At 30.1% G+C, this 14,868-nt stretch overlaps 3 protein-coding genes across 5 annotated transcripts in view; 2 read left to right on the top strand and 1 right to left on the bottom strand.

Moving 5' to 3' along the window:
- Positions 1–336: 336 nt before the first annotated feature.
- LOC119612219 (vitelline membrane protein Vm32E-like) lies at positions 337–636 on the top strand. Its single transcript, XM_037967958.1, has one exon. It carries the CDS (start codon positions 337–339, stop codon positions 634–636), a length of 300 nt encoding a protein of 99 aa, XP_037823886.1.
- Positions 637–3,509: 2,873 nt separating this feature from the next.
- On the bottom strand, positions 3,510–4,074 carry LOC119612224 (vitelline membrane protein Vm26Aa-like). The gene has a single exon (XM_037967977.1). The coding sequence runs from the start codon at positions 4,026–4,028 to the stop codon at positions 3,735–3,737; it is 294 nt and encodes a 97-aa protein (XP_037823905.1). The 5' UTR covers positions 4,029–4,074; the 3' UTR covers positions 3,510–3,734.
- An 807-nt stretch (positions 4,075–4,881) lies between these two features.
- Positions 4,882–14,868, top strand: part of LOC119612222 (voltage-dependent L-type calcium channel subunit beta-2) — a 36,360-nt gene continuing 26,373 nt past the window's right edge. For all 3 annotated transcript variants that reach the window (XM_037967971.1, XM_037967974.1, XM_037967967.1), the window contains exon 1: positions 4,882–5,271. In XM_037967971.1, coding sequence (XP_037823899.1) covers positions 5,194–5,271 — 78 coding nt within the window. In that variant the 5' untranslated portion in view covers positions 4,882–5,193. The remainder of the gene's footprint in view (positions 5,272–14,868) is intronic.

The raw sequence follows: 14,868 nt of genomic DNA, 5'->3' as shown, positions 1-14,868 counted from the left end.
GGCAAATAACCTAATTAAAGTTTGTAAAAATGATGACCAACATTTTTCAGCAGCAAAAAAGTCAATGACTTACTTTCTTGAAAAAAAAGGAAAACAATAATACCCAGTAACCAACAAAAAATAATATTTATTATCTAAACTTAAAACTGCTTAAACCCACAAAAACAACCACCTGAAGAAAAAACAAAAATAACAAAAACTGAATAACTTTCCTACGCAAACATATTAAATATTGCAAAATATGAAAAATCATATAAAAACTTCTAAACAATTGCACAATATTGTCAGTTCATTTCGAAACGTTTTGTATTACACTCAAATCGCCAAAAAACCAACATGAATACCATCGCCACTCTTGTCATTGTAGCTGCTTCATTGGCTGTAGTAACCGCTGGTGGTTATGGCGGCGGTAGTCCTGCTGCTTCTATTCCCGCTCCTCCCTGCCCCAAAAACTACTTGTTCAGTTGTCAACCTAATTTGGCTCCCGCTCCCTGTGCTCCTCCAGCAGCTGGTTCGGCTGGTGCTTACTCAGAGAATATACCAACTATTATTACCGCTCCTTACGGTTACCAGGGTTTGCCACAACAGCTAAATCAATATCCCAACTATTATGGACAATTTATGGGTGGCAATTAAATAAACAATTAGCATTATAACAATTGATTGATTATTGAATGTATGATTTGTTTAAGTTTTAAGAATTTTTCTATTTGTTTTCTTACAAAAATGTGATTGATGTGAATAAAAATTAAAAAAAATATATATTTTTAAATTATTTGAAATTTGTTATTAATTTATCTTATTTATACAACAATTAGTTTAATATTAGAAATTAAATATTTTCTATCAGTTCATAAAAGACACTTCTTATTTAGGAAAAAGAAGTTAACATTTGCTAACGAAAAAGTGTCTTCTATTTGTCATATTTGCTTTACAAAGATACGTCTCCATAGAAGACACTTTTTCGTTTCGTTATTATGGAAGACACTTTTTTGTTTGAATTATTTTCCTTTAGAAAGATGCGTCTCCGTAGAAGACACTTTTTCGTTCCTTTTTTGTGGAAGACACTTTTTCGTTTGTAAAGACACTTTTACGTTTGAAAAATGTAAGAGTCTTTTTCGTAAAAAAATTCGTCTTATCATAAACGATAAGTTTTTTTAGGAAAGTCCATCTTCATAGAACACGTTTTTTCTTTAGAAAAATTCGTCTTCATAAAAGACACATTTACGTTACAAAAATTCGTCCTTATAGAAGACTTACTATCGTTAGAAGACACTTTTTCGTTGGAATAGGCGTCTTCATGGAAGACACTATTTCTTTAGATGTTGCCAATTTTTCTTTAGTAAAATGTGTCTTTCTAGAAGATACTTTTCCTTTAGAAAAATTTGACTTCCAGAATTAACTTTTTCGTTGGAGATATGCGTTTTCAAAGAACACACTATCTCAATAGAAAAATGTCATATAAGAAACTTTTTCGCTAGAAGCAGAAGAGACTTTTTCGTTAGAAAAATTAATCTTTATGAAATTTTGTAAAGAAAATGCGTCTTCCTAGAAGACAATTTTCTCCATAGAAAATGCATTTTCAAATCAAGTAGGAAAGTATAGTCGGGCATGGTAGGCTATATGATACCCTACACCATGAATATATTTTAAAAATTATTTATTTTTTGTTGAATTTTAACTTAATTCTGATGTATTTAAGCAATTTATTGATGGAAAACAAAATTTCTAAAAGAGGCTTTATATGGGAGTTAGGGTCAAATATGGGCCGATCCCCAATAAATTGCTAGGAGGGATGTATTTTTATATAATAGTTAATTATGCTGAATTTCATCGCGATAATAATGCTTATAATTAAATTTTTGGACGTTTAAGTTATTTTTTAAAGGGGGGTCTGTATGGTAGCTAGGGTCAAACGACGGCCGATCATTACAGAAATCGGCATGATAATGGCAATGGAGAAATAGTAGTATATTAAACATAGTTATGAGTTAAAAACCCCAAATCGGAAGGTCAGGTTGTGGGGGCTAGGTGAAATAGTAGACCGATTTTAACCATTTTCAATAGGCATCGTTCTTATGCCGAAGAACACGTATGGTCCAAATTTTATCAAAATATCTTGAAAATTGTAACTTGCCCACAATGTTTACATGGACAGCCAGCCGGACAGATGGACGGACATGTCTTAATCGACTCAGAAAGTGATCGGTATACTTTATGGTGTAGGACCAATATGCGACTTCGTAAAAGACGCTTTTACGTTAGAAAAATTCATCTTAACAGTAGAAACTTTTGCGTTAGGAATATGCATTTTCCTAGAAGACGTCTTCTAGAAGATACTTTTTCTTTGCAGAAATGCGATTTTCTTAAAGAAACTATTTCTTTAGAAAATTATACAAATTTATAAAAGAAATATTTTCATTTTTCATATTTAAAAGTTTTTTTATATGAAGACGTTTTCTCTTCATATAAAAAAACTTTTAAGTTGGAAAAATGAGTCTTAATGGAAGACATTTCTTAGTTAGAGCAAATGTCTCTTCATAAAATTTTTCCTGAAGAAAGTACCTTTTATGGAAAATGGTATTCTGAAGGAAATTCTTCTGAAATAAATGAAGGTTTTTTAAAGGAACTTCCAAATCATTTTTGATTGAACATCTGAAGCTCTCATTTTTGAAAGTACCTTTTTGTTAATTTTGAATAGATACACTCCTGTTGGAAAAGTACTTTGTTTAGATCCAGTTTGTTCTTAAAAGCACATTTATTTCAAAAAGTACTTAGACCCTTTGGATCCAATTGCTTATTGATTCTGCCCTCATTTTTAAAAGTACCTTTTTGATAACTTTGAATGGGTGCATTCCTGTTGGAAAAGTACTTTGTTAAGAGCCTTTTAATAACTTTGAATGGGTACATTGCTGTTGGAAAAGTACAGATTCAGTTTTAATCAAGAAACGCGATTCTTAAAAGCATAATATTTCGAAAAGTACTTAGACCATTTGGATCCAATTGCTTATTGATTCTGCCCTCATTTTAAAAGTACCTTTTTGATAACTTTGGGTACAGTCCTGTTGGAAGAGTACTTTGTTCAGATCCAGTTTGAAACGAGTAATGTGTTTCTTAAAAGCACATTTATATCGAAAAGTATTTAGACCCTTTGGATCCAATTGCTTATTGATTCTGCCTTAAGATTTAAAAGTACCTTTTCGATAACTTTGAATGGTTACATTCCTGTTGGAACATTACTTTGTTCAGTACCTTTTGATAACTTTGAATGGGTACACTCCTGTTGGAAAAGTACAGATCCAGTTTGAAACAAGAAAAGGGTTTCTTAAAAGCACATTTATTACGAAAAGTTTTAAGACCCTTTGTGTCCAATTGCTTATTGATTCTGCCCTCATTTTGAAAAGTACTTTCTTGATAACTTTGAATGGGTGCATTCCTGTTGGAAAAGTACCTTGTTCAGTGCTTTTAAAAATATATCCTTTTTGCAAAGCACAATTATTTCGAATAGTACTTAGACCCTCTGGATCCAATTGCTTATTGATTCTGTCTACTTCTATCCATCCATCCATTGAAAAAATATTTTTTCCTTTCGAAAAATAAAATTTCTACAAAGTTGTATATTGAAATATTTATAAAATTTTTATTAAAATTAAAATCAATGTCCAAATAACAAAAAAAGAAAATTCTTTAAACTTAAACTAAAATTTTCTACAGCCAGTTATAGTGAGTCACACTTAATGATTTCCATAATAGTTGGGAACTTGTAGTAAATTCTGGGGCAATCCTTGATAACCATAAGGAGCATTAACAATAGTGGGAACATTTTCCGAATAAGCACCAGCTGAGCCATAACCAGCAGCTGGAGGAGCACAAGGAGCTGGAGCCAAATTAGGTTGACAGCTGAACAAATAGTTCTTGGGGCAGGGAGGAGCGGGAATAGAAGCAGCAGGACTACCACCGCCATAACCACCGGCAGAAGCAACAGCCAATGTTGCGATAACAGCCAAAATTGTAGCGAAGAATTTCATGATGATTGTTGAGGGTATAGTTGAATTAGTTTGAGTCGCAAGTGAAATTGACAATAAACTGATGATGGTTTGCTTGGTCTGTTTAGTTTTTATATGTTTTTTATTATTGACTTTGAAGTGTTAGTGTAGGACAGGTCATCAGTTTTTGTGTTAATAGTGAACTAAATTTTTCTTTTTTTTTTTGATAGTAAGCAATTTGTTAAATATGACTGACTACAACGTTTGCAAAAAAATAAGTGAACAAATTTTGATTAATATTATTAAATATATTTTTTTTTTTAATTTTTTAAGAAAAGGAATTTTTGGAGATTTGAAAAATATATGAAAATCTATTAAAATTCATTTTTGTTTATTTTTTAATAAATTAAAGAGCATATGACCTACGCATTTCTGGCAAATTTTCTTAAAACAGGCATTAAACCTGTTGAATAGAGTCAAAATATTACGAGCAAAACACTTTCAAAACAAATTCTTAATACTTCAACAAATTTTCTTAGAAAATCCCCCAAAAAAATAATTAACCAACAGCCAGCAACGTCATCAAATAACAAAACGCCAGAACAAGAAGGAAAAAAAAACAACTCAAATGTAAAATAGATTTAAAAAAAAATAACAACAAAATATTTTACGATTTGAATACTTACGTATTTGAAAACAAATAAAATAAAACACAAAAAAATTGAAAAAACATTTTTTTTTTCACAAAAACTTATTTTTGTTATTGTTGTTGCTGAGGTCTCGTTGATCTTGTTGCGAATTGAAATTTGAAAAAAAAAGAAATTAACAACAAAATTTTTGTCTCTGTCGCATCGTTTTGACTGAAAATAGCAAATCAGTTGAATTTTTTATCTTATGGATTTCGGATGTGCGCGTTTTAAGAAAAGGGGGGTTTCGTTGAAAAAAGAAAAATCTTAAAGAATTATAATTATTTAAATAAATTAAGGAAAAAGTGTTTTATGTGATATATTCTATATGAATAAAAAATTAAGTTTATAATAAATTTAAAAGTTTTCAAAGAAAAAAGTAACAAATTTCTTAAAAAAATCAAATAAAAATTACTAAATCAACTTCATAATTGCATAATTAAGTGTTTTTAAAAGATTAAAAAAAAAAATTGTTAAAAATTTTAAAATTTTGCAAAATTTAAAGCAACAATTTTGTCAACATGAAGAAACTTCATTTGGGCGGTGGTGCCAAACACAAAGGCAAATCCTATAAACCTTTCAAAAATAAAAATCGTCGGGTAAGAATTAAAATTTATTTAAGTAAATCATCATCAAAAAAAAAAAAAAAAATTATATTGAAATATAGTAATAGCTAAAGAATTTGTAATCTAAAACATTTCTAGCCTGTGTTCAGTAAATCATTTTACTTAGTATTGTTGTTTAGGTAATCCAACCTCCCCACCACTTAAATATTTACATTCCCATTGCCTCCACTAGAGAATTGTCAGGTCCATAAGAAAAGATATTTTTAACCACTTAAAATACAACATGTTTGTTCTTTTAGTTTGAAATTCTTTTATTTTCATTGTTTTTTGTTTTGTATGTTTTAATTTGTTTTAGTTTTTTTTTTTCTTATTTTTTCGATGGCCTTTTTATCATACACTCACTTGTGGCTGTCTCAAGTTTATTAGAACAAAAATTGAAACACATTTTTCTTCTATTCGTTAGTATTTATTGTCTTCAAATGATGAATTTTTATAAACAAAAAAATGTTTTCTTGTTTTTTTAAACACAAAAAATATTAACTTTTTCCAATATTAAAGATAAACAAAATTATATTTTTGTTTTAAGTTTTATGTGTTTTATTTGATAGATTGCTTGCCTTATATGACAAAGTGATTAACTTCACTTTTTGATTTTTCGTCTAGTCTATAGTCTAGTCTATAGTCTAGTCTAGTCTAGTCTATAGTCTAGTCTATAGTCTAGTCTATAGTCTAGTCTATAGTCTAGTCTATAATCTAGTCTATAGTCTAGTCTATAGTCTAGTCTATAATCTAGTCTATAGTCTAGTCTATAGTCTAGTCTATAGTCTAGTCTATAGTCTAGTCTATAATCTAGTCTATAGTCTAGTCTATAGTCTAGTCTATAGTCTAGTCTATAGTCTAGTCTATAGTCTAGTCTATAGTCTAGTCTATAGTCTAGTCTATAGTCTAGTCTATAGTCTAGTCTATAGTCTAGTCTATAGTCTAGTCTATAGTCTAGTCTATAGTCTAGTCTACAGTCTAGTCTATAGTCTAGTCTAGTCTATAGTCTAGTCTATAGTCTAGTCTATAGTCTAGTCTATAGTCTAGTCTATAGTCTAGTCTATAGTCTAGTCTATAGTCTAGTCTATAGTCTAGTCTATAGTCTAGTCTATAGTCTAGTCTATAGTCTAGTCTATTGTTTAGTCTATAGTCTAGTCTATAGTCTAGTCTATAGTCTAGTCTATAGTCTAGTCTATAGTCTAGTCTATAGTCTAGTCTATGTCTAGTCTATTGTCTAGTCTATAGTCTAGTCTATAGTCTAGTCTATAGTCTAGTCTATAGTCTAGTCTATAGTCTAGTCTATAGTCTAGTCTATTGTCTAGTCTATTGTCTAGTCTATAGTCTAGTCTATAGTCTAGTCTATAGTCTAGTCTATAGTCTAGTCTATAGTCTAGTCTATAGTATAGTCTATAGTCTAGTCTATAGTCTAGTCTATAGTCTAGTCTATTGTTTAGTCTATAGTCTAGTCTATAGTCTAGTCTATAGTCTAGTCTATAGTCTAGTCTATAGTCTAGTCTATAGTCTAGTCTATTGTCTAGTCTATAGTCTAGTCTATAGTCTAGTCTATAGTCTAGTCTATAGTCTAGTCTATAGTCTAGTCTATAGTCTAGTCTATTGTCTAGTCTATTGTCTAGTCTATAGTCTAGTCTATAGTCTAGTCTATAGTCTAGTCTATAGTCTAGTCTAAGTCTAGTCTATAGTATAGTCTATAGTCTAGTCTATAGTCTAGTCTATAGTCTAGTCTATAGTCTAGTCTATAGTCTAGTCTATAGTCTAGTCTATAGTCTAGTCTATAGTCTAGTCTATAGTCTAGTCTATAGTCTAGTCTATAGTTAGTCTATAGTTAGTCTATGTCTAGTCTATAGTCTAGTCTATAGTCTAGTCTATAGTCTAGTCTATAGTCTAGTCTATAGTCTAGTCTATAGTCTAGTCTATAGTCTAGTCTATAGTCTAGTCTATAGTCTAGTCTATAGTCTAGTCTATAGTCTAGTCTATAGTCTAGTCTATAGTCTAGTCTATAGTCTAGTCTATAGTCTAGTCTATAGTCTAGTCTATAGTCTAGTCTATAGTCTAGTCTATAGTCTAGTCTATAGTCTATAGTCTAGTCTATAGTCTAGTCTATAGGTCTAGTCTATAGTCTAGTCTATAGTCTAGTCCTATGTCTAGTCTATAGTCTAGTCTATAGTCTAGTCTATAGTCTAGTCTATAGTCTAGTCTATAGTCTAGTCTATAGTCTAGTCTATAGTCTAGTCTATAGTCTAGTCTATAGTCTAGTCTATAGTCTAGTCTATAGTCTAGTCTATAGTCTTGTCTATAGTCTAGTCTATAGTCTAGTCTATAGTCTAGTCTAGTCTAGTCTATAGTCTAGTCTATAGTCTAGTCTATAGTCTAGTCTATAGTCTAGTCTATAGTCTAGTCTATAGTCTAGTCTATAGTCTAGTCTATAGTCTAGTCTATAGTCTAGTCTATAGTCTAGTCTATAGTCTACTCTATAGTCTAGTCTATAGTCTAGTCTATAGTCTAGTCTATAGTCTAGTCTATAGTCTAGTCTATAGTCTAGTCTATAGTCTAGTCTATAGTCTAGTCTATAGTCTAGTCTATAGTCTAGTCTATAGTCTAGTCTATAGTCTAGTCTATAGTCTAGTCTATAGTCTAGTCTATAGTCTAGTCTATAGTCTAGTCTATAGTCTAGTCTATAATCTAGTCTATTGTCTTGTCTATAGTCTAGTCTATAGTCTAGTCTATAGTCTAGTCAATAGTCTAGTCTTTAGTTTAGTTTATAGTGTTCTTCACTCTTTCAAAATTAAATTTTTCATGCCTGATTTAAAAATGTAACGTGCGAATACGCAACAAAACTTGTTAACAAAATTATTACGTATACGCATACAGGTAGATTTTTTTGCAACAATTTCCTTTATTGTAAATTGCTAAAAATTTAGTTTTATAAGTGTAAGTTTTAATTGGTCTTCACTGTAATCACTTAATATTATTCATTTTGCTGATTTAACGAAAATCATATATTTTTTGAACAAATAAACGTAATATGTATATACAAACAATTATGTATACATATTTAGCTGATTGGGTACATAGAGACATTAAAACGCAACAACGTGGACAAAACTAAAATACTACAACAATAAATACAAGAAAAACATATTGAAACTATAAACAAAAAAAAAAAAAAAAAATATGCAACTTAATGTGAAAAGCGTGCCACTCACTCACTAGTAGTCTCTATAAACGTACAGACAGACATACAAACCTTAAATAGAAACATAGACACGTACATGTATATGTATGTATGTAAGTATGTATATTCATACAACAATAAAAAATGAAAAAATACTATAAAAATTGTAGAATATTTCAAGTGAGAGGGTGGAATTGAAAATAATAATACAACAACAACAGCGTAATATACTCTGCAAAAACTGCCAAAAAGTAACAACAAAAAAGAAACAAATAAACATTTTTTATATGTTGTTGTTGATATCAATAAACAAACAATTAAACACTTGAAATATTTAATTTGTGCTAAACATACGAAAATATGAAACAGTAGAATATTTTTTTTTATATTGTCGAAAAGGAAGTTGAGGCACAGTGGTTATTAGAGTTACGAAAATTCATTTTAATACTTGATGGATTAACACTATCCTACTGCAAATACAAGGTAATTTAGGAATGTCTTTTTTCAGGTGTAATTGGTGTACAACATATTTTCGAGTGTAGAGGGGAGGGCATTAGGGATTTTTGTTGATGTTGGTCTTAAACCCAGAGAGTTTATATTTATATGTCTAGTCCAGACTATAGAGTAGTTTATAGTATGGACCATAGAACAGTCGAACGTCTGGACTATAGAAGCCTATAGGCTGCACTATAGAAAAGTCTATAGTCTGGATTATAGAACAGTCTATAGTCTGAAATATAGAACAGTCTACAGTCTGGACTATAGAGCATTCTATAGTCTGGACTATAGAACAGTCTAGAACATAAAACAGTCTATAGGCTGGACTATAGAACAGTCTATAGACTGGATTATAGAACAGTCTATAGTCTGGAATATAGAACAGTCTATAGTCTGGACTATAGAACAGTCTATAGTCTGGAATATAGAGCATTCTATAGTCTGGAATATAGAGCAATCTATAGTCTGGACTATAGAATAGTCTATAGTCTGGAATATAGAACAGTCTATAGACTGGACTATTGATCAGTCTATAGTCTGTAATATAGAATAGTCTATAGTCTGGAATATAGAATAGTCTATAGTCTGGAATATAGAATAGTCTATAGTCTGAACTATAGAACAGTCTATAGTTTCGACTATAGAACAGTCTATAGTTTGGACTATAGAACAGTCTATAGTTTGGACTATAGAACAGTCTATAGTCTGGACTATAGTACAGTCTATAGTCTGGAAATTCGTACTTTTAAAGGGGGTTAATATGTGTAACAGATGTGATTTTGGTACCTTTTTTTGCCCTTTATAACACTTGTTTCATACTTTTTTAAAATTTGGTACCTTTTGGGGGCAAATGGGAAAAAACTGTATTTTTGGTACATGTTTAGCGCATTATTGATTCATTATTGTTGTCTTGTGCAGGCCTTTAATAAACACTAAATTATGGACTGACATTTCAAATTTTTTTGAAATAAAACGTTTGCTATTTCACGGAAGAGAAAAAGTACCAAAAAGGGTAAAAAAGGGAAATTTATTTTTATTCAAACCCATTGAGCAAAATTTCTTTAAAATCTAAAAATAATGTTAATCTAGTCACACAAAATAAGCTGTTGGTGTATGTTATTTTGGAACTCGGGTACTTAGGCCTATATAGGACCAAATTCGTATAAATGGTACTTTTTGAAATCATAATTTTTCTTAAATGGATGCACATTTGTATCATATCAGTTTTATCTGTGATATATTTACTTAAACACTGAGTTTTTGCAAACTTAATTCTGGAAAAAGTCTATTCCTAAAATTTTCTAAAAGAGTTTTAAAACTTGAACATATTCCGGAAGTATATAATTGTTTAATAAACCTTATTTTAACCAATTATTGTTCAATTATTTGTATAGAAAACAAATCTAGGAAATCAAAATAAATACAAAAGGTATAATCATCGTATTCTTATTATATGTATTTAATAAATCATAACATTTTGCGTAAATAGTAATATGGATCTTTAGATATCTCACACCTATGTATACAGCCACTGCTTATTAGTCAGCAAATAAGAAAAGCATGAAAACACATGGCCAAAATAATTAAAGAATTTATTTATTTTCTTAAAAAAATAAATAAATAAAAAAATAATAAGTAGACTAAATACTCAAAGAAATCACTAAAAACGAAATATTAAATGAGTAAAATACAATAATGAGAAATATTCAAGTTCATTACGAATTGTTCGTATAAATTGTGGAAAAATAAAATAAACAAAAAACGCAAAGAAAGAAGGAAAGTAAAAGAAAATATGACAGCTACGCCAAAGGAATTAAACAAAAAAAAAAAAAAAAAAAAAACAAGAGAGTAATTGCGCCTAAAAACAACTCTGTTTTTATACATTTGACAGCTAGTGAAAATGTTTCTTTTAATTCACTTTCCTGACAGCAAAAGAAAAACGATTAATTGCAGAGAAATTGATAATAAAAATCTAAATAAAAAGAACACACAACAATTGAAAAGAAACAAAACTGTAACAAATTGACAAGTTCAAAAGAAATTAAACAAAAATTTCCGGCGCTTGCGCTTTAAGTTATTAGTAGTAGTTTTTTTTGTTCTTTTTCCGTTTTATTTGTAGACATGCTTTTCTTCTATGAATGGGAATTTTTTTTTTGTTCACAGATTGTTTGTAGTAAAAATAGACCAAAAGTTTTTTTTTATAATTATTTCTTTTTAGTTTATTTTTTGTTAATTTACAATAAAAAAAATTAATTGCTTGTGAAATTCATTCATGATTTTCTTAAAAAATTTTGCTAGTTTTTCTAATTATAATTAAATTTTTAGCAAAATACTAGAGAATAAATGAAAAAATTAACATTCCTTAACATTTGTTTACATTTTTTTAAAGGCGCGAGTGTAGATTGGAATGATAACAAAAAACATTTTTCTCCATTGACACAATATTGTTTATTCCACTCTCTCTTTAGGCTCTTTATACTAGTGAAAATGATGACGAATGTATTGAGGTGACCAGGTTTTTAAGGCATGGAAAATTATAATTTGGAAATTTTACCAGTTTTTTTAAACAAAAATATCACTTTTTTAGGATCTAAAGTATATACTAAGTTACGTTTATCTACGGACTAATCTACTCATTATTGCCTAGACTATTGACTACTTAGTGTAGGAACTGGTATATGGGCAAGTCTTTGGATTGGTACAATAACTAGTCTTTTGAGTAGTCTATGGATTCTTCTATGAACTAGTCTTTTGACTGGTCTATTGACTTGTCTAGGAATCAGTATATTAATAGATTATTAACTAGTCTATGGCCTAGTGTATTAAGTCTATTGACTAACCTATGGACTAGTCTATGGCTTGGTCTAGACGCTTTTCTATTGACTGGTCTATGGTCATTTAAAGTTACCTACATGAAGATTTCTACAACATTTTTAACATAATTGTATGCTCAAAAGCGTTATTCGGGAGGTAGGGTTGTATTGAGATGGGCGAAATACTGGACCGATTTCAACCACTTTCAATAGGCCACGTCCTTGGATCAAAAAAGAGTATATGTCAATTTTCTTGCAAATAGCGATAGCATGCGCACATGGACACATATTCGGACGGGCGGAGCATAATCGACTCAGACAGCGACAAAAATTTTTGTGTTACAAACATCAGTATTATACTCTCCCCACTATAGTGATGTAGGGTATACAAATTTTCTTTATATATGACTTGGGGGTACTGAAATTTTTGTCGATATTAAAAAGTTTTGACGTTTACAACAAAAATTCGATCTCACTCCGAATTCAAGTAAGAATGTATAGCCGGGCATGTTCAACTATATGATACCCTACACCAAAAATGATGATTATTTTTCTGATAATGAAGTATTTTACCTTAATTTTGAAATATTTTAAAAGTTTGTTGCCTAAAAAAGTCATTTTCTGAAATAGGGGGTTATATGGGGGTAAGGTTAAATATGGTCCTATCCGTATAAATTTTGGTAGAGAGATTTACGATGACATTATGTTAAATATATTCCTATCCGTATAAATTTTGGTAGCGCAATTTACGATGACATTAGAGTTATTTATGCAGAATTTCATCGTGGAACTAGTGTTTAAAAGTTAATTTCACTTTTAAGTCAGTTTTTGAAGGGGACTTTGTATGGGAATTAGGGTCAAATGATTCCCACTATAGTAGTGTAGGATTTAAAGATAAACATATTCGAAATTTTATTAATCTATATATATGAAAGACTGTATAATGCATGTTTTGTAGCCTCAGTTCAAAAGTTCAATTCAAATTTTGGGTTATGCTAGTCTTGTACCAAACTTCAGATACTCTGTTTGAAAGTCATTGTTGTTTTAGCAGGTATTGCGACATGTAATCGAGCGATGTTATTGTGGTAATCAATATGATCGCTTCAAATTGGTAGAGTTTACCGTGTGTTTAAATGCTAATGTGTATTATGTTATATTCATTTTTATTAATAATCAAAATCCTTGGCTTCAAATGCTAAGTATGCTATTTACGAAATCAATGATCATCATCATTTGTTCTCACCGGGGTAATGTTAACATTATATCTCTAAAGTTGGAGGTATTTTAGTTATTTCGTTCTTAACACATCAACATATTGGCAGTAGTGCTACAAAAGTGTGTATATTCAGGGTCCTTATTGTCATAGAATAGTCATGTCCTCTCGTCAAGGACCGAACGGAACGAACTAAAAGGCTGAAATGGTCCATATCGACCGTTTTTTATTGGGATTACTAATGCTAAAGGTCCAGGCTTCAAAATATTTTCTTCTAGTGTATGCCTAATTCAGTATCTCTTTCGGGTTAAGGAACAACTCCCTCGTCAATACCATTATTATGGCTGCCTGGTTTTCGACAGTTTTACCTCTCGCTAGAACCCTTTTTATATATTTTACTTTGTAGTTCCAAGTTGTCTATATTAAGCCCGTACTTTCGTTTTACTTCGAAGCGAGATAATGTTTTTAACTTGTGCTCATCTGATAACCTGATGGAGATCATTAAAAAGCATAAACTTAATACTGGTAGAGATCAAGAGTTGCTTCTGAATTGTGAAGAAAAGTAAGTTTTTGAGGAGCCGGTATTATATTGATCGAAAACGCTCAGAATTTGACGTCCCACATAAAATATTTCAAATGAAGTGGTTGGAAAGTTTTCCCTTATCCGCTTTATACCGTTCGACTACAATTTCTATCGATCGATGAAGAATACTCTCCATATAGTACTCTTTGCTCAATAACACGATATCTAAGATTACATGAATTAATTATTGTCCTTAAAAGACGGACAATCCTTATGAAGGGAAAACCATATGTTCTCCGAATGTTAGAAAAATATTATAGTTAACAATGGGCCTTTACTTTGAATAACACTATATCACCAAGTTGGGATATAATGGATATAGTCTAGTTTATAAAGAAGTTATTTATCTTGACTGCTAGGACAAAGCTGGAACTACGGTAAATTCAATAAAAACAGCTGGTAACTCCAACACCATTAAACCCAACATCTGTTTTTACGCACTGGAATAACATGACACACACACACTCAGTTAGTCAGTCACACAGATAGACGGACATATTTACATACACAAACATTCCCGTTAAACTCTACAAAGAAAATTGTACGAACCTGTCAAACTTTGTTTTGAAAAAAAGGGTGGCACATAGAAATTACACACAGAGGGTGGGAGGCACATTGAGAGATGATGATGAGATGATAAACGGAACAATGGAGAGAAAGAGCGAAGAAAACAACATATTTTAATACATTTTCCAAATACAGAAAAGAATGAAAAGTTTTTTTTTTACATTAGTTAGAGTGCAGAGATAAGTAAGAAAAGTTGAAATCGAATGGAAAAAAGTGTATAAATTTTGTATTAAATTTAAAAAAAAAAATTATAAATAATTTTTGTATAATAAAATATAAATTAATAAAAAAAGGAAGTGGTTTTGTAAAGTAATAAAAAAAGTAATGAAAAAGAAAAGAATTTTGTTATAAAAACCGAAAGATGAAAAAAAATTTTGTGAAAAGAATTTGAGACCAAGGAACATATTTTGCAAACATAAAGAAGAAAAAAATGTGAAAAAATTTGTTAATGGCAACCTTGTACAGGCCTATACTAGGATGCCAAAAATTGGAAGGGGGGTTAAACAAAGTATAGGGGCCCAAGAAATGTATACGTTTCTCCAAAAAAATATATATGAAAGAAAGAAAAAACCAAGTGAAAATTTAAAAATTTAAACTGCAATTTATAAATTAAGTTCAATTGAAGAACTAAATTTGTTTAAAAGGAAAAACATTTAAGGGAATTAATTTTATTTTTTAAATATTTAAATTATTTAGTTTTTGGTTTATTTTCTCATTTGCCTTT

This window comes from Lucilia sericata, unplaced genomic scaffold (assembly GCF_015586225.1).
Source record: "Lucilia sericata isolate MDLA Ls3-8-SP2 unplaced genomic scaffold, ASM1558622v1 Contig001632F_arrow, whole genome shotgun sequence".
In the NCBI taxonomy this organism is placed as follows: Eukaryota; Metazoa; Arthropoda; class Insecta; order Diptera; family Calliphoridae; genus Lucilia; species Lucilia sericata.
Note: the sequence above shows the minus strand (reverse complement) of the source record. Positions and strands in the feature narration are given on the sequence as shown.